At 35.5% G+C, this 20,754-nt stretch overlaps 1 protein-coding gene across 2 annotated transcripts in view; it reads right to left on the bottom strand.

The window, feature by feature from the left end:
- Window positions 1-5,631: 5,631 nt before the first annotated feature.
- Window positions 5,632-20,754, bottom strand: part of LOC136039142 (uncharacterized) — a 51,935-nt gene continuing 36,812 nt past the window's right edge. For both annotated transcript variants that reach the window (XM_065722626.1, XM_065722627.1), the window contains exon 5: window positions 5,632-6,026. In XM_065722626.1, the coding sequence (XP_065578698.1) occupies window positions 6,006-6,026 (21 nt within the window). In that variant the 3' untranslated portion in view covers window positions 5,632-6,005. The remainder of the gene's footprint in view (window positions 6,027-20,754) is intronic.

Here is a 20,754-nt window from a genome sequence, read left to right on the forward strand (position 1 = left end):
ACTAGAACTGACGATTTCAAATAAAATTCTCCATCTGAAGTTTATATTATCATCCATTTCATAAAAGCCGTACTTGCACAAAGGATATAACATAAAACCTTTGCCCCATTGATCTGGTGGGTTGCGTCAACCCTGGAGTTATTGTTATATGTCCTTTGGACTATTTTAAACAAAATGGCAATGTCACAGTTGTGATCAGATGCATTTGGGAAAAATGGTGTCTAAAGGAGGTGGGGGGAGCAATCGCCCTCCATCATTTTGAATCTTTGAAATGCCATCAGAATTTCCGATTTCTAATCCAGTGAGCCCTTTCCGAAGTTTATACAACCTCCCTTTCCATAAAGTCCTTACAAACCCCAAGAGCATAACTTACATATTTTCCCTGAGAGCTTTGGGCAAGATTGTCCTCCTCAAAAACTTAGTTACAAGACGTTTAAACTTTGCTGAAGAAAATGACTATTTCAAAATTTTTATCGGATGGGTTTGGAAAAGTGATATGATTGGGGGGGGGGCTGGTTGCCCTCAAATCACTAATGACTATTAAAAAGGGCTCAATAAATTTCAAGTTCCAATCGAACGAAACCCTTCCAAATTTTATAAGACCACTAAAAAAATTTATGAGACAACTTATATAACCCCAGAACATATCTTACAACTCTTTCCCTGAGGGATCTAGGGGGTGTAATTCTCAAAGACATAATTTTCAGATTGTTTAACTATCTTGAAAAACTGTCTATCTCAAAATTTGGAGTGCATGTTTTTAAGGAAATGATGGGTGTGGAGTGCTGCTTACCCTCCAATCCCTTTTGAATATCAAAATGGGCACAAGCCCTTTTCATTTCCTATTAACAGTAGAGCGTAGACAGTGATATGTTTGGAAGTATCAACCCTCTTATTATGTAGATGGATTACTTATTTTGTGTTCTAATGTAGTTTTTTACTTCATAAAAAATATTATATATTTCATTTCTATTCATTTTCTCTATCACACTCATTCTAATCCACCTTTAGTTTTTACGCCAAAGTTTAACTTTTGTATTTACAATGCTTTAAGAAAGAAAAAAGAATCCCTAAAAAGGCAGTTCTTTTAAAATCATTTTAAAGGTGGGCCTTAAATGCCAAAATTATTACTTTTGTCTGAATCTGCATCCTCACTGCCCTGAAGTTATCAGATAAATCAGACTCCTTTCTTTGATTTGCGGTCATGACTCTTGAGGAAATTTAAAGTTGCTTTGAGAAAACACATTGACCATATTCAAATAACCGATCAAGGTAGCTGATCCATTGAGAGCAGCTGAGATTAGAGCGTTTTCTTCAGCCTCAGGCTGTTTCGTTTGTATTTTTAGAGGAGGAATCACTGGAAAAAATATTATTTTTGGCGATGCCTGTATCATATAGTTCCGGAAACCCACTGCAGCTGTGATAATTAAAAGTACGACATAGGCCATTTTGGTTGGAAATGAATTATTTATGTTTCATGGCTAAACTAAGCACGAGCAATCGAAAAGTGGACTCAAAATTGTATTATCTTGTACCTGGTCTGTTGCGTCAATTTCATGTATTTTAAAAAAAGCTAGTGTACAAATTTTATAAATATAAAGACATATCACCAGCCGATTTTTTTGGAATAGTTTGTCAAAAATATATTAAACTTAACTCTTAATAATAAAACGTTAATCTTTTTAAGCTTGTATATAGGAAGAACATGATATATCGCCCCAAAGTACGATAAGTGACATTAGACTCTAAACAAAATCCCATTTTTAAATGTTTTAAGAGGTTAGGCCACCTTTAAAGCCACTTTATCGAGCAGCACATAGTGATCTTAATTTCGTTTCAAATGTGAGCAAAAGAGCCAATATGAATATTATGAAACGCTAGATATTTAATGCCAAAATTGAACCACAGACCAGTCGTGTAGTTATTATTTAGGTGTCTATTAACGTCTAAAGAATATGAAGGGGGGCTCTTAAATCAACTATGGGAGAAATAAGCTTAGCTTCATTGTCAGACATTCTGCGATTCTATATTGTATTTCTCAGCTGAAAATAATTATTTAGTAGTAACAGCAATTATTCAAACTTTTAAGTAATCGTTGACACAGGCAGTTAAATTCTTAGTCCAAATTTGTTGCAATTGCAAATATTCACAGTCACAGTCTTAAGTAGTCGCAATCGCAAGTATTCAGAGTCGCAAGTAGTCGTGGTTACGGTACTTGAAATTAGTAGTTGCATTAATAACTTGCAAATAGTGTTTTTGGTTTAGTTCAACAGGGTCTGAAACTTCCAACTTATATCTTAAGCCGTTTCTATTATATTGCTGATGCACAATTTTGACAACTGGCATGCCAGTGTATTTTGATTTAGTTTTACATCATTCTTACAATTCCCTGAATAGTTCCCCTCTATAGCCTTAGCCTCAGTAGTAGTCGTAGCAGAAGTAATAGTACGTTTATCTGCCTTACTAATACTAGCATGACCATAGCATCTTTTGATTATCTTAACATCCATCGATTAGTAGTAACAGTGGCAGGAGTACGCAAATGTTTGTTAAACATCCCTGACAATTTTCACCCCTGTAACATTAGTCCTAGCACAAACAGTAACAGTTGTACTAGCAATACCAGTAATAGTAGCAATATTATGCAGTATACACATAAGCTATCGTTTTTATGTTAGCTCGATATCTCCCTCAATAGATCCAAACAGTTTTCATTTAACACTCCAAGTTGTCCATATGACATTGCTGATAGGCTCCAATTATAGCCTGCATACACGTAGTGTTTTTAATAAGCTCAACGTCCACCTCAGAGTTTCTTGAAAGTTTCACATTCGTAGGTTTAGCCTTAGTGAAGGGTTTAGCAATAGTAGTAGCATCAATAATAGAGTACACATATTACCTTTTGATTATTTTAATGTTCCTTTTGAACATGTCGTGAAAGTTACAGCTTAACATTCTGAAGATATTGCTGATATGCTCCATTGATAACCTGCATGAACACAGTGAGATTTGTTTTACTTTAAGTCCCAGATTTAATGTAAGTTGCACCCTTGTATCCTAGGCCTTAGTAAAAGTAATAGTTCTAATAGCAGTACAGATATAGTGTATTTTAATTAATTCAACATTCCCCTCAACATGTAATGAAAGTTTCAACATAATACACTAGAAATGTTTGTGAAACGCTGTACTGATTACCTGCGTAAGCTCATTTTGTTCTTATTTTATCACAACACTCCCTTTGACATTCCCTGAAAATTTTGTACTGACACCCTCATACTTGGCCGCAATAACAGTAATAATAGCAGCAGTGTTATGAGTAGATGTAGTATCGGTAGCACGCAAACAGTGTCTGGTTTGTCCAACCCCCACTCCCTTCCCCCGGAAGTTTCCAACTTAATATCCTAAGGCAAACCTATGATATTCCTGGTTCTCCTTTTTTTATAATCAGCCTGCACATAGTACATCTTGATTTAGTTTAATGTCCCCCTGAACATTCCCTAAGAGTTTCAGATTAATATCCCTAGCTTCAATATTAGTATTAGAAAAATTTTGTAGTACTACTAGTAGTAGCAGTAGCGTACACATGATTCATTCAGAAGTTTAACATCCCCCTTAGCATACTCAGAAAGTTTGATTTAATACCTTACGCTGTTACTGCGACAATATTGATAAATTCTTATGAATATCTGGAAGTACATAGCGTTTTGATTTTATTCAACACTCCCCCAAGCAATAAATAAAGGACATTTAGAGTATTAAGCTGAAGCTTTCCTGGCACTGTGAGGGGTGGCTGCGTTACATCAAAACATGCACATTTAGGTTAAAAAAGGAGTATATTAGCAATATCCCAGCAACGCCTTAGGGTATGAAGCTGAATCTAAAAGGGGTAATAGTATTACTACTTGTTTTGCTACTACTTTTACAACTATTACTTCTACAATTGAACTAAATCAAAGTAGTTTAAGTGCATCCAGGTTCTCAAGATATACAGGTGGGATATATTAAAACTAGAATAGGTTACATAGTTGAAAATTTCAGGGAAAGCTTCTGTTGCATTAAAACCATATGAAAAGGTACTAAGAGTATGCTTGTTGGCAATAAGAAGTCTAAAATATCTTAAGAACGCCTGGGGATATTCAGTTGAGACCTTCAGGGCTGTTAATATTAATTTTTCTGCTCTTTCTATTCGACCAAACCAAAAAAAGTGTACGTTAATCGATCTTTTCGAAATAGCATTGATACAACGTCTTATTAACAGAAAAGGTTTTCTTTTTCTTTTTCAGGGTAACTTGCGGTGTGAAACTACACCAAAATATGCTATGTCTATCAGGATTTTCTATTGGGCATATATTATTAAAATTTTTTGAAAGATTTCGCCAGTCATAAATATAGCAGATGAAAATTTAGATTCTTAAAGAAAAAAAACCGAAAAGATTTAAAATATTATTTGAATAAGGAAAAAGAATCAATTACCAAAAATTACCAAAAATTGTCAACTTTAAAATCCATAACACAAATTTTTTCAGAGGAAATTAAAGTACTAAATTCAGCCGAAGATGAGCAGAAATAGTCAAATAATTTTTCAAGCTAAATACTACCATCAATCCTTATAAACAAATAAATGAGACCCGAAACGAAGAGGAACTACAGTAAAAATGGATTCAAACTCTAACCGAGCAGAAACTAACAGGAGTAGAGTTGACTTTCTCCGTGCCTTCTTTAGGGATTGGTATATTAGTTAACTGATGATCCACATTCATCTATTTTTTAAGAAATGTCAGTTATGATGGAGTCTATTTTTATTTTTCGATATTATGAGAAATAAAACACATGGTTTGAAATAGAAATTGTTTTCAGTAGTGCAAATTATGTCCAGTTATATAGAAGGCACGAGGGGCATCAGCTATACTCTTCTTTTCTCTGCATTTTTGCGATTGAGTCGGTTATTTATAGGAATTTATCCATTTATTTTGGTATTCATTCATATATTTACAGTTGTCTTACACTTGACAAATTATGTCGAATACTTATATATTGTACACACTGATAATATTCCAGTAATTCGTAATTTTGAATAATCTGTAAGTAAAACCATCCAAAGGGTGGGAGAGGAGGGGCAACCTGGACATTTGCCCCGAACACCGTGACTTGAAGGGCTGGGGGATTACCCACTTTGATCAAATTTTTGTCTTTAATTTACCTTTTTTATTTTATATTCGAGTCAGGAGGGGGCGCTGCAATAAATTTTCTCATGCAACAAAAGCCACAAGAAAAGCTTTGTCTGCAAGACTGCTATTAAGCAATTTTTTTCCAGATTGCAAAAAATGGGTTTCAATTTTAATTTCAACATTAAAAGCTTCCTACGTAGCTTCTTAAGGCATCTTAATTCTATTAGAGCGAGTTTTGATAATTCCAACAATTTACTCATATTTAGAACTAAATTTTTTAATTATGGAAATAAAATAGACAACACATATTAATTTAGAAGATAGTTATATAAAACGATCAGCCACAACTTATTGCTGAATAAAAATCAAATAAGACAGTCTCAGCTTGAAAGACCGTTAAACTAAAAACTACCTTCACTGCTAAAGTTACAATGAATATAGTAAAAATAATACAGATTATTGATTAGTAGTAGTAGAACAACTTTTATTATCAAAACAATGAAATATAATACTGATAGCACAGCAAAAGCATAGCTTGCAAGACTTCGCTATTGAACAACAAAAATCACGAGAAAAAAATATTGAAGTAATCTTCGTCGTCAGAGTAATAATATTGCAGTAATCTTAAAAATCGTAATCCGAGGAATTACCATTGGAACTGGTCAAGGAAGGAAGGTCATAATCATCAAAATGGTAACTATCATTACGGTCGGAATTCAATTTCAGTAACGGCAGAGTATCCAATAAATTGGATTTATCTAACATATAGTCAGATAAATCTGACATACCTAGGTATCGAAGCTTTGGACAAAATGTCTTCACAGTTTCGAGCGTTTTTCAAGTCACTTTACGACAACCCTGGAAAGAAGGAGAGAAAATAAAGCTCATGATTTCAAAAATTGAGAAAAAAATTTTATGGCAATTAAATAAAATCAACATTAATTTAAAATGCTTCTTAATGCTTTCACCTAAAAAAAATTATTTCTTTAGGCATTCATATTCATTTTCATCTTTTTTTTTATCTCTTCTTTTTTTTGTGGAAAATGTAAAACAATTAAATTGTAAAATAGAATGTAAACAAAAAATTTAACAACAGGAATATGAAGTATTCATTAATAATTTTATAGTACATTTACCCTTTTTATTCGACAATTAATATTCAAAACTTTGTTTTTCCATTTTTCAATGCTTCTGAAGACTTGTCATTTATTAATTGACTATTCCCATTAGTAATTCAATATTGGCGAAAAATATAGCAGCGCACTTTCGCTGCCTAAGTAAAGAACGATGTTAGGACAATGTATTCCTTTCTTCTGACCAAGGCACAGCGTAGAGAAGGAATTGTCATATAATCTTCGAAAGGCGCTCATTCGATTGGAAATTGAAACTTCTTGTGCCCTCTTTTAGAGTCAAAGTGATTTGAGGGCAATCAGCCTCCCTCATAACAACCATTTCCCTAAACATATTGAAACTAAATTTAAGACCACCATTTTGTTCAACATGGTTGATAGGTCTTTGGGCTTTTGGGAATTAAGTCTTATAAGTTACACTAGTTGCCCATTGTTAACATATAAAGTTTTTGTGGAAGAGGTGAGGGGACTAGCTCGATTGGAAATAAGAAGTTCCAAAGCCCTTTTTGAGAGTTAAAAGTGATCGGAGGGTAACTAGTACCCCAGGGTCCTCTTTTCCCAAAATGCATCAAATCAAAATTTTGAGATAGTCATTATATTCAAAATAGTACAAAGATCATATAACAAGGTCTTCGTGGTAAATAGAAAACCCCAGAGCATGGGGGAAAGGGCTGTAAGTCATGCCCCAGGGCATATAAAATTTTGTGGAAGGGGTGGTCACATAAACTTTAGAGGAGGCTCATTTGATTGGAAACTAAAGGTTCTGGTTCAATTTTTAAGGGTCAAAAGTGATAGAAGCCAACTAACATCCCCTCCCCCGGATTCCTCTTTTACCTAAACTCATCTGATGAATACTTTGAAATTACCATCGAAAGTAAGTTTAAAGAACATATAGCAGTGCCTCAAAGGTTGACAAAATCCTCCAAACCTCAGTGGCAAAGGTTTTTAATTTTATGCTCCGTGGGCATATACCAAGGATGGATCCAGGGGCCAGGGGGGGGGGACCTGGGCCCCCAAGATTTGTTGGCACCCTCAATCCTATTCCTTTCTTTTTTCTTGTTTTTTACTCTTTTTCTAAGTAAACTTGTCGATTTGGCCAATTATTCGTAGCTTATTTACCCAATTAACATAAACAAAAAAAAAGCTTTCCTATGAACATAAAGAGCAAAGTTGAAGCTTAAAACGAACAAAAATCATTTGTCTTCAACCGGTTCAGTATATATCTACAAATTGCATAAAAATATTTGATTGCTGCTAGCTTTCCCCTATTTTACGAACATGGAAACTCATGTTTCGATAAATCAATTTTTCTTGAATGAATTTTCCGATGAAGCTATCTGTCAATTCACAATTTGACATTAGATTGAAATATAGGTTTGTAGCTAAAATTTCAAAATGGATAAAAAGAAACAATTTGGATTCCATTTCACACTTCAATTCTGTCTGCAGAGTTATTTGCTATACATAAAGCACTTGAAACTATGGCCAGACTAAACCTTTCGTCAAAGAATGTGTTAATCCTTACAGATTCAAATTCTGTAATTCAATTGATAAAAAAAAAAATTTTGAGGCTGCTGATTCAGATTTAAAATTAATAAGAGATGATCTACAAAGATTAAATAAATGTGGTATTTTTGTTTGCTTCCAGCATATTCCTAGTCATAAAAGACTGATTCATAACGTGACTGCTGATAGGCTAGCAAATGAAGCAGCAAATATTGACCCCCAACTAGAATTAAAATTGGGGAACCTACAAGATATTATAAAACGCCGTGGGCAAATAAAGTGTCTACCATTTCGAAATTCCCCATTTCGTTCTAGAGAAGACACAGTGTGGTACTACAGACTGAAATCAGGATATCTTTTTCTGAATTCTTTCCGATTTCAATGGAATTTATATCATTCACCAATATGCAGGTGGTGTTTAACAACAGAGGAAACTCCCCAACACATATTTTTTGATTGCCATATACTTGCACCCGAAACTAATAAGATTTAGATAATTTGTAAAAAACTAAAGATTGAAGAAATTTTTGATTCCATCATTAGCTTACAACTACCTCTTAATACTGAAAGGCATATTTATAGGGTGATGATCCAAATTATGAAAAAGGCAATGGAAAACGAGCTAATTTATTAATGAAGATCTACTCTGCAGAAAAGAGCGAGGGTGAGTAAGAAGAGCCGTATTGGTACCAACCGGCCTCTTGGCCTTAAACTGCTGGGGACAGGCAGCTCAAGTACTCGCACTTCCCACAAACCAAACAGAAGAAAGGATGAAAAAGAAGGATTACTAGAGCCATCTTGAAGTCAAAGGGGTGAAAGGACTGTATGCAGTCTGTATACCCTCATACAAATTCTGGAATTGGAATCCGGATACGAGCATAGAATAGATAAGAGACGAAGACTGATGGCTGAATATGGAAGGAGATCGAAGGATATTTCAGTAAAATATCCGGAAATAACTGGGTAAGTTTTGATTAATAATAAACCCCCTTCCCCCTCAAATATATCCTTAATTTTAGTTTTGTGACTAATTAAATAGTGATTGGCCCAATAGGGCTTTCGTGTCAATAAATCTATCCATCTATTTTTTTTTAATTACTTAGCTAATTTGGTTGAAATTAGATGAATGAAAGAGTTAAAAGCAATTTAGGCCAAGAACAGATCCACGGGTCGGAGGGGGCAACCCTCCTCAGATATTCCTGGCGCCCTTATTCCGTTCTTTTTTCTTTTTTTTATCTTTTTCAAAGAAAACTTGTCGACTTATAGCCCACCTCAAGTCACATTAGCACCCATGGTCCAGTGGCCCCCTCGCCCAAGATTTTGCTCTTGATATGTTAGAGATTTAGACATGAAACTACTCGCAAGATCAGTTTACGAATCATTTCGTCATAAAATTATAAGAAAAACCTAGTCTTCGGTGAAAATTATTCATATAATTAAACTTGCTTGCTAGTTAAAGTACTGATTCTGAGGCCGGATCTTCATCTTCAGATTGTGTTTTATTTTTTATTTTTTTTTGAAGATTTTTTCGATTCTCTTTCCTAAGAGCCCTTCGATTTAGGGTACGGTTTCCTGGAGATATTGAGAGGGGTATTTGGATGGGTCACGGGAGAGATGAAATATTGTAAACAGGGTTTTGGGAAATGTGTTGGATATTTAAGTTAGCCAAGTGGGATTTGGGAGAGCTAATTCACATGCTCTACCTTATTGAGTTTCCTGACTGTAGTAAGATACAGGGTAGAATATCATCTTCCTAGGACGAAGTCCTAGTGGAATGTCGTCTGTGTCATCTGAACATAATTTGAAAGTTGGAAACTATACAGATTTATAAGGTCGCCGTAGACTGGCTGATTCACAAGGATCAATTATCTCAAGCTCTATCGTCCCTGCGAGACAACTTGGGAGACTATTTAGATTTTGTTATTGCCCTTGTCTCCCTCCCTTTCGTCATTGACGACACCGATATTACCCCTGTATTTTTTTTATTATTGCCCCTAGAACTTCTTTGATAGAAGCACATTTCTTGGGACCTATCTGCAAAACAGAAGTGATCGCCTGCAACGAAACATGTGAAAAATTTTAGGTCTGCGAAATGCCCAACGTTCCTGGTTGGGAGCACTTTTGGTTAGCTGATACTGCATCCTCTATTTGCAGACATTTTAGTGCAATTATTTCATAGATTCAAAGAGTAGTGATTATAGAAGAACAAAACGCTAAAACAAGAGGTTTCAACCACTTGCATTCCATGGTAACCCATTAGAACCGACAGCTTTCAAAAACATACTTTTCCCCGTATTTCAAAAAAAAAATCCATAGAACGAAACTGAACCAAATCTAGGTCCGAAAAAATTTGAGAATATCTCCGATTCTTATGACAGCTAAAGGGACGCTTAAAATTTGCTCTGGCTGCTACCATGTTAATCATAAAAAATTTAAAGTAAGGTGTTCCCAGTTGGGAACGTTGGGTACTAATGAGTTAAGATGTATATTATCAATACTCGTGCAAAAACGGCATTTTGATCGTTTTTCGGCAAAACAGCCTATATCGAGATAATGCAGAACATCCATGACCATCCATTTCTGAAGAGAACAATATCATTATACGAAAATGCTGTATCTCTACTTAGGGCGCACTTTTGAGAATATTTTTCTTATTTTTCAATGCTTCACTGGGAATTTTACAAAGAAAAAAAATGACCTAACTGACTGTAACGAAAGGAATACTCAGAATTGATGATTTAGTACTTGATTGAGCACTGGAGGTTAATACGATTCCTGAACTTTCGGATAGCATTGATGCCATACAAGTACAGTTAAGTAGCATTATTACGCAGTTATCTAACAATGCCAAGACAAATGTTGAAATTAAAAGAGAGCTGGAAAATGTGAAATCTAACCTGGCAGTCTCTTATGAACGAGTCAACAAGCTCGAAGCAGAACAGAAAAGAACGAATTTAATCTTCCGTAAATAAACCCCTCAACAACTCGGCGATTATAATCTGAAGCAAGAAATAACGGGATTATTAAATCGTACTATGACGTCTCTCGAAATAAATCGAAGTGATATACGTGACATTTCCAGATTGAAATCAGGGCGATAGTAGTAAAGCTAAACTCGGTTGAAATCAGAGACTATATTTTAAGAAGCAGCTCCGTATTAAGAAGGTTTGGTTTATCGGTGACTCCGGATTACACAGCTGTACAAAGGGAGGCCCGTAAACATTTAAAGGAAATGTTGACTCTTGCGCAAAATGACAGCCGTGATGCAAAGTTACTAGGTGACAAATTGTTCATCCAAGGCCGAATATTCAGGTACGATGGAAATTCCATAGTCGAAATTAAGCGTAATTTGAAGCCAGTACAAAATTCTGGTCCATCCCTTAGTGCTAGGCTCATGATCTAATGATCCCAATAATATTCCGATGAGGCTAGTTAGTGATGCCAGTGATAGTGATACTGAGATATTGGTACCATCGACCAGCACTCCTCAGGCAGTATCGACAGCTAAAAGACCTGCTAGTGCTATTGTCAGCCCAAATGACCTGTATCGACCAGTTACTCGTAATGTAGCACCCAAAGGAAGCCATTCGCCAAGAAAAAAGTTTAATGAAAGACATCGTGGTGGTTTTTCACGTGATTTTTATGACAATAAACACCGAAGCGGGTTAACGGATATAAATAACAACAGTCGTGAGTATTATCATGTTGCCTTTTCTCCGACTAAGACTAGTAACGAGCAATCTCAACCAAAGGCTAGTGATGTTAACGTGCAAACAGAAGGCGTAGAAACATAGGAAATAGAGGGCCATATACTGAGTCTAGTGTCATGGAACATACAAGGATTACGTGATAAGTTGACCTATTTATATGACGATTTATTTTCGTTTGATGTGATTTCACTTATTGAAACATGGAATGATTGTTCTCCTATATCACCTCTCCCGGGTATTTTGTTGAACAGACCGTGCGTAATGTATCAAGAAATAATAGACATTATCGTGGCATTTTGATTTTGGTTAAAGCTTCTGCTATTGAAGGTTATGAGAGAATAAGTAGTAGATCTGAAAACTTGCTTTGGCTGAATATTTATTTGAAATGTGGGAAGCTATTAATTTTGGGTGTAGTGTATATACCTCCACAGAATAGTTTGTATAATCGAGAAAATACTTGGGAAATATTAGGAGAAGAATTTTCGTTAATACAAGAAAGTTATAGAGATCTGGAGTGTGTGTTGATGGGGGATTTCAATGTTTATACCGGCCTGGAGGCTGAGATCCCAGATGTGATGATCCCAGATTTAGGTGATTTTGTCCCAATTTGTTTTAGAATACAACGAAGCAACAAGGATAAAAAAAGAAAAATAAATGTATGGGGAAGAAAGCTCCTCGCGTTTTGTGGGGAACATGGTCTGATGATTGCGAATGGTAGGTTTGGGAATGATAAGGGTAGGGGCGAGTTCACTTGCCTTTCGGGTCCAACTCCAAGTGTTGTAGATTATGTGCTAATTAATACGCAATTTGTACCTGAATCAATTAATATGGGAGTATTAGATTTAGTTGGATCCGATCATAGAGCTATTAAGCTTGAGATGAGGATTAGGCAGTTTCTGGGTCACGGTTCACAAGTAAGAAATTTCTACAATGCGGATTATAGAAAATAGGTTTAGAAAAACGAATTAGAAATGATTTAATAGATAAAGATATTGAGGTATTCAAAAGGGAGCTCTAGGAGTTGCATGTAAAAAATAAGTTGAAAGCGTTAGAAGACAATGAAAAAGGTGCACATGGTGTAATTATGCTGTTAAATGAAATAATGGGCAGTTGTGCAGAATCATGTGGCCTGACTAAAAAAATTAAAATGAATGAGCGATATTTTGATTTCGATTGCAATTTAATGAAAGAAGAATTAAAATATTTATTAAATCGTTTGAATGAATTTCAAAGCGCGGAAGATCAAAGGCTGAGATTGGCTATATATAAAGATAAAAGAAGAGAATATAAAAGTTTAATAAAAAGAAAAAAAAGAGTACGAGAATAAGAAGAAACTGGACATTGCTGATGATTTTAGAAATAAAGATTTTGAAAAGTTTTGGGGCTATATAAAGAATGATAGTGGAAAGGTAAATGTTAATACCCAGGTTGTTCCGGAAGCTGATTCATGGCCTGATTACCTAAATAATTTGGAAGGTGTTTGTGTAGAGCATCAGGAGGTAGCGCATACCCCAGAGATGGTTATTTATCCTATGAGGGAACATGATTACGATTTAGTGGGTGACGAAAATGGCCAAGAGATTAAGTCAATATTTAAGAATTTAAAAGGTGGTACTGCTGCGGATGTTGATGGTATACCAATAAAGTTATTTAAGAATTTTCTTTCCATTTTGATGCCGATAATTGTTCTTCTTTTCAAAGAGTTCGTGGTAACGAACTGTAGTAAGGAGCGACCCGGCTCAATAGTAAACGAAACTCTTGTTCCGCATAGTCAAAAACCATAATAACTATGTCTTTGGGGATGACTTTCTCCCCCACAGTCACTAGGGGAGGGGCTGCAATTTACAAACTTTGACCAGTGTTTACATACAGTAATGGTTATTGGGAAGTGTACAGACGTTTTCAGGGGGATTCTTTTGGTTTGGGGGTTTGGGTTGAGGGGAGGGGGCTATGTGGGAGGATCTTTCCTTGGAGGAATATGTCATGGAGGAGGAGAAACTCAATGAAAATGGCGCAGAATTTTCTAGCATTACTATAAAAAAACAATGAAAAAATAAACATGAAACTGTTTTTTCAATTGAAAGTAAGGAGTAGCATTAAAACTTAAAACGAACAGAGATTATTAAGCATATGAGGGGTTCTAAAAATACTTTAGCATAAAGAACGAGGTATTTAGGAGGAGATAAATACATCGCTCTTTATGCTAAAGTATTTGTAGTAATTTGAACTACTTATTCTACGGTTTTTCTGATTCAGGGGTCATTCTTAAAGAATTGGGACAAAACTTAAGCTTTAGTATAAAGAGCTAGGTATTAACGAGGGGACAAACCCTCTCATATACATAATAAAAATATAAGAATATAAAAGTTTGTTACGTAAGTTAATTCTTAAGTTACGTTTATTTTTTACTAATAAAAACGTTCGTTAAAATTTTAAAGTTCTAGTTACATTTTTAAGTAACCGAAAGATTGGAGGGCAATTACAGACATTACTTCGCATAGGAAATGGGGTTTCCCCTCCGCAATCCCTCGCTCTTTACGCTAAAGTTTGACTCTTTGCCACGATTCTAATTTTTAAAACAATTAAAAACTTTAGCGTAAAGAGCGAGGGATTGCGGAGGGGAAAACCCATTTCATTTACGGAGTAATTTCTGTTCGTTTTAAGTTTTAATGTCGCTCCTTACTTTCAGTTCAAAAAACTAGTTTTTTTTATTTAATTGTAATAAGATGTCAACGTCAGGCCAATGGCCAAGCACTTGGAAGACATCATTCTTTATACCACTTTTTAAGAGAGGAAACCCGAAGGCTCATGAAAATTATCGTTTAATTGCGCTTGCCCCTGCTTTAAGTAAGGTTTTGGAGAAAATATTAGATACCAGGCTTTCCAATAAGTTAAATAAAAATAACTTAATACATTAGGAACAAGGAGGTTTCAGGACTGGGTAAGGGACAACAGATAGTGTGTTTATTTTAAAGGCATTAATAGATAAATATGGAAAGGGATATTAATAGATAAATAGATAAATATGGAAAATATACTTGTCTTTATGTGGGATTTCTGGATCTCCATAAGGCTTTTGATAGCGTCGACAGAGAGTTATTGAATGATGCCATGCTAAATATTGGCCTTCCCCATTCATTTGTTAGATTGATAGTGAGCATGTATACTTGCGTGAGTGGAATCATACAAGTTGGTAATAGGTTTTCGAAGCTTTTTGATATTAAGCAGGGAGTAAAACAGGGCAGCATCCTTTCACCTAAGTTGTTTAATATTTTTATTAATGATGTTGTAACTTTCTAGAGAATAGATGGGCCCCGAAAGTTAGCCTAGGGACTCAAAAACTATCTCTCTTATTATTTGCAGATGATATTGCTTTGGTGGCTAATAAACCGCAAGATCTACAGACACTTTTGAATCTCATGGAAGAATATTTGGAGATAAAAAAATTAAGGCTGAATACTGAAAAGAGTGAAGTTGTTATTTTTAAAAAAGGAGTGTTGGGGGCGATGAAAAATATAAATTTAAACTTAAAAACAAGGAATTAATTATAAGTAAAAGAATAAAATATTTAGGCTTTATCTTATCGGAAAATGGAAGCCTAAAGAGTCATGTTGATGAAATAATTAAGAGAGGTAGAGTGGCCATATCAGCAATATTTAGAAGCCCGACGATAATGGGGATTAAAAACCTAAAAATACATAAAAGAATATTTAACACAAAAATTTTACCCGTGATAGAATATGGAGCAGAGATATGGGGTGGAGAAACGGTGCAGCAACTGGAGTCCCTTCAGCTCCAGTACTATAAAAGAGTGTTTGGTCTGCATCAGACAACTCATTCACAGATTCTGAAAGGTGATATGGGCCTGTTTTCTTTAAAGCTACGTAGGTATATTTTAATGCTTAGATTCTGGTTGAAGTTAACTAAGAGTAATGAAGATAGACTAGTTAGAGCGGCATATGAACAGATGTTGAAAAGTGGTTTAAAAACCTCGTGGCCATCCCAAATTAAATCATTACTAGAAAAAGTAGGAATGCCTTATTTATGGAATAATGGTCTTTTTTCTAGTGATATACCAACATATTTAGAAAGCCAGGTACGATTTATATTAGAGAGTCAGAAAATTCAGCATCGGCAAGGGCTGGTTTTAGATTCTACAACCCTCCAACATTATAATCGGGCAAAATCTAGTTTTGGAGAGAAAGTTTATTTTAAATTTAATTTACCGGCTATGATTCTACGTCATTGGATTCAGCTTATGGCGAATTGTCTTCCAATCCAGAACAGGCAAAAACGTTCGACAAAAATAAAATGATAGTTGGTCCTGATAGGCGGTATGTTTGTCCCCTTTGTAAAGATGAAGACTTGGATCATTTTCTCCGGAAATGCCCGGTGCTCTTGGATTTACGGGAAATTTATTTGCATGGGATTAATTTGATGCTTCCGGGTATTCTGCAAAATAGTAACCCCACCACAATATTTCGAGTGGGAGTGTATATAAATCCTTAATAAGGAGAAAAGGTTTTATATAAAATAATTTCTTTTGATGTTAGATTAGGCATTTTTCGCGTTAAATTCTGTTTTTGTGCGTGTTTGTAATTCGTAATGTTGTTTAATTTCCTTGCTTGTTGGTTATTTATTTATATTTTTGTGTGTATATGGCCCATGGGTTTTTGAAATACACTTATCTATCCATCTATCTATCTATCTGTCTCTCTACACTGATCAGACAGAATTAATAAAACCCTATAAACTCGTTTAGAAAAAAAGCTAACTCAGAAAAACAAAATTTGCCTAGACATTGTGGATTTACGGTCGAGGAGTGTTGAGAAAAATATCAATTATTTTGAGTCGCCTACCTTCACTAGGATTTTTAAAGGGTTTTCTTTAACAAGAAAAAAACAAAAACAAAATTTCTTTGTTTAATACCCAATAAACACCCAACGTTTCCGGTTGGGAGGACTTTTGGTTAACTGATACTGCATCCTCTATTTGTAGACATTTTGGTGCAATTATTTCGTAGATTGGAAGAGTGCCGATTATAGAAGAGCAAAACGCCAAAAACAAGAGGTTTCAACCACTTACATTCCCTGGTACTCCATTAGAACCCGAGAGCTTTCAAAAAAATACTTTTTCCCATATTAAAAAAAAAAGCCAGAGAACGAAACTAAACTAAATCCCGGCCAGAAAAAAATTGAGAACTTCTCTGATTCTTATGACAGTTTAAGGGGCATTTAAAATTTGCCTTAACTGCTACCGTTTTAGTCGTAAAAGATTTAAAGTAAGGTGTGCCCAGTTAGGAACGTTGGGCGCTAATGAGTTAAGATGTAAATTATCAATACACGTGTAAAAACAGAATTTTGACTTTGTTTCGGCAAAACAACCTATACTGAGATAAGGCAGAACATCCAAGACCATCCATTTCTGAAGTGAACAATATCATCATAAGAAAATGCTGTCTCTCTACTTAGGAAGCATTTTTGAGAATATTTTTCTTGTTTTTCACTGCTTAACGGGGAATTTTACAAAGAAAAAAAAAATGACATAACTGGTTGTAACGGGATGATTACTCAAAATTGATAATTCAGTACTTAACTGAGCACTGGAGGTCAATATACTGATCAGACAGAATTAATGAAACCCTGTAAATTTGTTTAGAAGAAAGGCTAACTCAGATAAACAAATTTGCCTATACACTGTGGATTTACGGTCGACAAGAGTTGAGAAAAATATCTATTATTTTTTAGTCACCTTCCTTCACTAGGATTTTTAAAGGGTTTTCTTTAACAAGAAAAAAAACACAACAAAATTTCTTTCAGATGCCACAAGTCTATCGTTTCCCTCAGTTCAGGAAGCTCATTCAAATTCAAAGACTCTGACGATAACTTCAAGTTTCCCGTTACCTCTAGTTCTCACACAAATTCTCCTACAGAGACACTGTCTACCAACTTCGCCAAGGATAACGAACTGTCACCGCTAACTTTTTCCCACGATTCCGACACGGACATTGAAGTGAAACATTCTGATCAGCTACTAGAAGGATCGAGAGATAATACAAGAACCAAGATGCAGCAGATGGAGACAACACACCCAAGTAGCAGTACATCCTCCTCGCTTTACACCGGCATCACAACCTCCTCTGACTTCGGTTTCACAGTGATACAAAAAAAAAACAAACTAACATCTGTATATATCACGTTTTTTCTTAAGAAAAGATGGAAGCCGAAATTCCGATTTCAATACAAAGACGAAAGGGGGGTGAAGTTACTCGTCGACTTAACATTGAGCTTCTTGCCCAGTTTCCCTGGCGGTGGTGATCCGTCATCAAGGACACGAGGAACTTTAGTGCAGAGTTTGTGTCATAATAAGAACCTCCAATAGCGGCGGAGGGTGGTCGGCTGTGTCTAGGGGAAAAGATGCTGCACTTACGCAAAATGCCAAGTCACAGTATTATATGAATTACCTGTGTAGAGCTGAAGCGTTTTTAGCTTCGTTCAAGCAAGAGGATCAAGATGTCAGGGATGCCTTGGACTCTGAAAAAATGAAACAAATACACCAGAACCGTGAATTATTTACAAGCACTGTGGAGACAATAAAACTTTGCAGGGAACAGTGGGAGTAAGTATGACTTTCCTTTTGGACCAATACTTGTTTGTTAGCTTTTTGAAAGACGAACCCGCCTCGAGTCTTAGGCAGGTTGACCAAGAATTTAAATTGACGTAGGACCATTAGATTGCCTAGGATGAGAGGTAAACAAGGCGCCCTTGGTTCAATGCCCCCTCCCCAAGATTTTTTTTCTAGATCCGCACCTGGCATATAAAATTTTATGGTATGGGTGGTCGTATAAACCTCAAGTAGGGCTCATTTGACAAGAAAAATTGGAAGTTCTATTGACCTGTATAAGTATTAAAAGTGATTGGAAGGCAATCATCCCCAGTTCCCGCTCATCATTTCTCAAAGCATACTCAATCAAAATTTTGAGACAACTATGATGTTCAACATTGTTGAAAGATCATAGAAGAGAAAATTAAGAGAATAAACAGAAAATAATAAGGAGAAAATTTAAGGCAAGGAGAAAATTTTACAGAATATTGAGGGCAAAGTTTAACTAAATCCAAACATGCTTTGAGGATACATATTGCTAATCCGAACATATTAGCAATATTTTTGGAACGGCTTACCGCATCCATAGGACACTTCTGGGCATCTGCTACTATTGCTACTCATACTGCTGCTTCTACTGTTCGTACTACTACCATTACTGCTGTGACACTAGTACAATTAAGGCTATGCATATTAGGGGGAAAATATGACAGAATATTGAGGTGTAATTTGAAAAAAAAACACACTATGCGCATGCATGTTTTTAAAAAGCATGTTTTAAAAAAGTAAATATTTGAGTCTTAACTTGGAGATTACACTATAGGGATTACTTTTAGGGTAAGATCAATTCACAACAAGGTAACATGTGAAAGCACACTACTAACACTGCTACTTTTGCTGATACTACTACTACTACTACTGCTACTAAACTACTCAAGCTACTACTTCAATTGTAACAACTTGTAAACCTTTGAGTATTCAAGTCAAAAAGATAATAAATAGAGTCCAAAGGGCACATCAGCACTATTTTCGGAAGGGCTTACCGTATCAAAGTGAAAATTTCGGGGTATCATGAAGGGGATATTCAACTGACCAAAAGGCAATCATGCTTCTACTGTTATTACAACTAAAAATAACACACTACCACTGCTACTACTTTTCTTACAGCCACCATAACTACAGTGTTACTAGTATTACTAAGGCTAAGTCTATGGAGGTGAAAATTTGAGAGAATATTGTGAGCGAATTCGAACCAAATCGAAATGCACTTTGTGCATTGAGATTGTCAAAAGAGAATATCTTACGAATCGGTTTGTGTATTAAGCTGAAACTCTCAAAGAATGCTTAAAGGGGAAGATACATTGATCAAAAGGCAATAAGTTCACACTACTAGCAATACTACTATCACTGCTACATTTAGTAGTTCTACAACTATTAATCCAACTACAACTTCTAATGCAACTGCATGTAAGGCTAAGAGCATTAAGATGGAAATTTTGAGAGGACTATATATCGGCAACGTCTGTTGCCGTTGGGAACTGTAGTAAGGAGCGACCCGGCTCAATAGTAAACGAAACTCTAAAAAACGGAATTTCGATGCTAAAAGATATATCAAAAGAATCGGATTTTTATGCTGATTTTAAATATATAAGTTTCATCAAATTTAGTCTTTGTCATAAAAAATTACGAGCCTGAGAAAATTTGCCTTATTTTGGAAAATAGGGGGTAACACCCCCTAAAAGTCATAGGATCTTAACGAAAATCGCACCATCGCATTCAGCGTATCAGAGAACCCTTTAGAAAAAATTTCAAGGTCCAATCTACAAAAATGTGGAATTTCGTATTTTTTGCCAGAAGACAAATCACAGGTGCGTGTTTATTTGTTTTTTTTTTTGTTTTTTTTTTTCCCAGGGGTCATCGTATCGACCAATTGGTCCTAGAGTGTTGCAAGAGGGCTCATTCTGACGGAAATAAAAAGTTCTAGTGCCCTTTTTAAGTGACCAAAAAATTGGAGGGCACCTAGGCCCCCTCCCACGCTCATTTTTTCTCAAAGTCAACGGATCAAAATTTTGAGATAGCCATTTTGTTCCGCATAGTCGAGAACCATAATAACTATGTCTTTGGGGATGACTTATCCACCACAGTCCCTGGGGGAGGGGCTACAAGTTCCAAACTTTGACCAATGTTTACATACAGTAATAGTTACTGGGAAGTGTACCGACGTTATCAGGGGGATTTTTTTGGTTTGGGTGTGGGGTTCAGGGGAGGAGGCTGTATGGGAGGATCTTTCCTTGGAGGAATATATCATGGGGGAAGAGAAATTCAATGAAAAGGGCGCAGGACTTTCTAGCATTACTATAAAAAAAACAATGAAAATATAACATGAAAAAGTTTTTTCAATTGAAAGTAAGGAGAAGCATTAAAACTTGAAGCGAACAGAGATTATTACGCATATGAGGGGTTCTAAAGATACTTTAGCATAAAGAGCAAGGTATTTAGGAGGATATAAATACTTCGCTCTTCATGCTAAAAATTTTTTAAGTAATTTCAACTATTTATTCTACGGCCTTTCTGATTCAGGGGTCATTCTTAAAGAATTGGGACAAAACAAGATTTAGTGTGAAGAGCAAGTTATTA

This window comes from Artemia franciscana, chromosome 19 (assembly GCF_032884065.1).
Source record: "Artemia franciscana chromosome 19, ASM3288406v1, whole genome shotgun sequence".
Lineage (NCBI taxonomy): Eukaryota > Metazoa > Arthropoda > Branchiopoda > Anostraca > Artemiidae > Artemia > Artemia franciscana.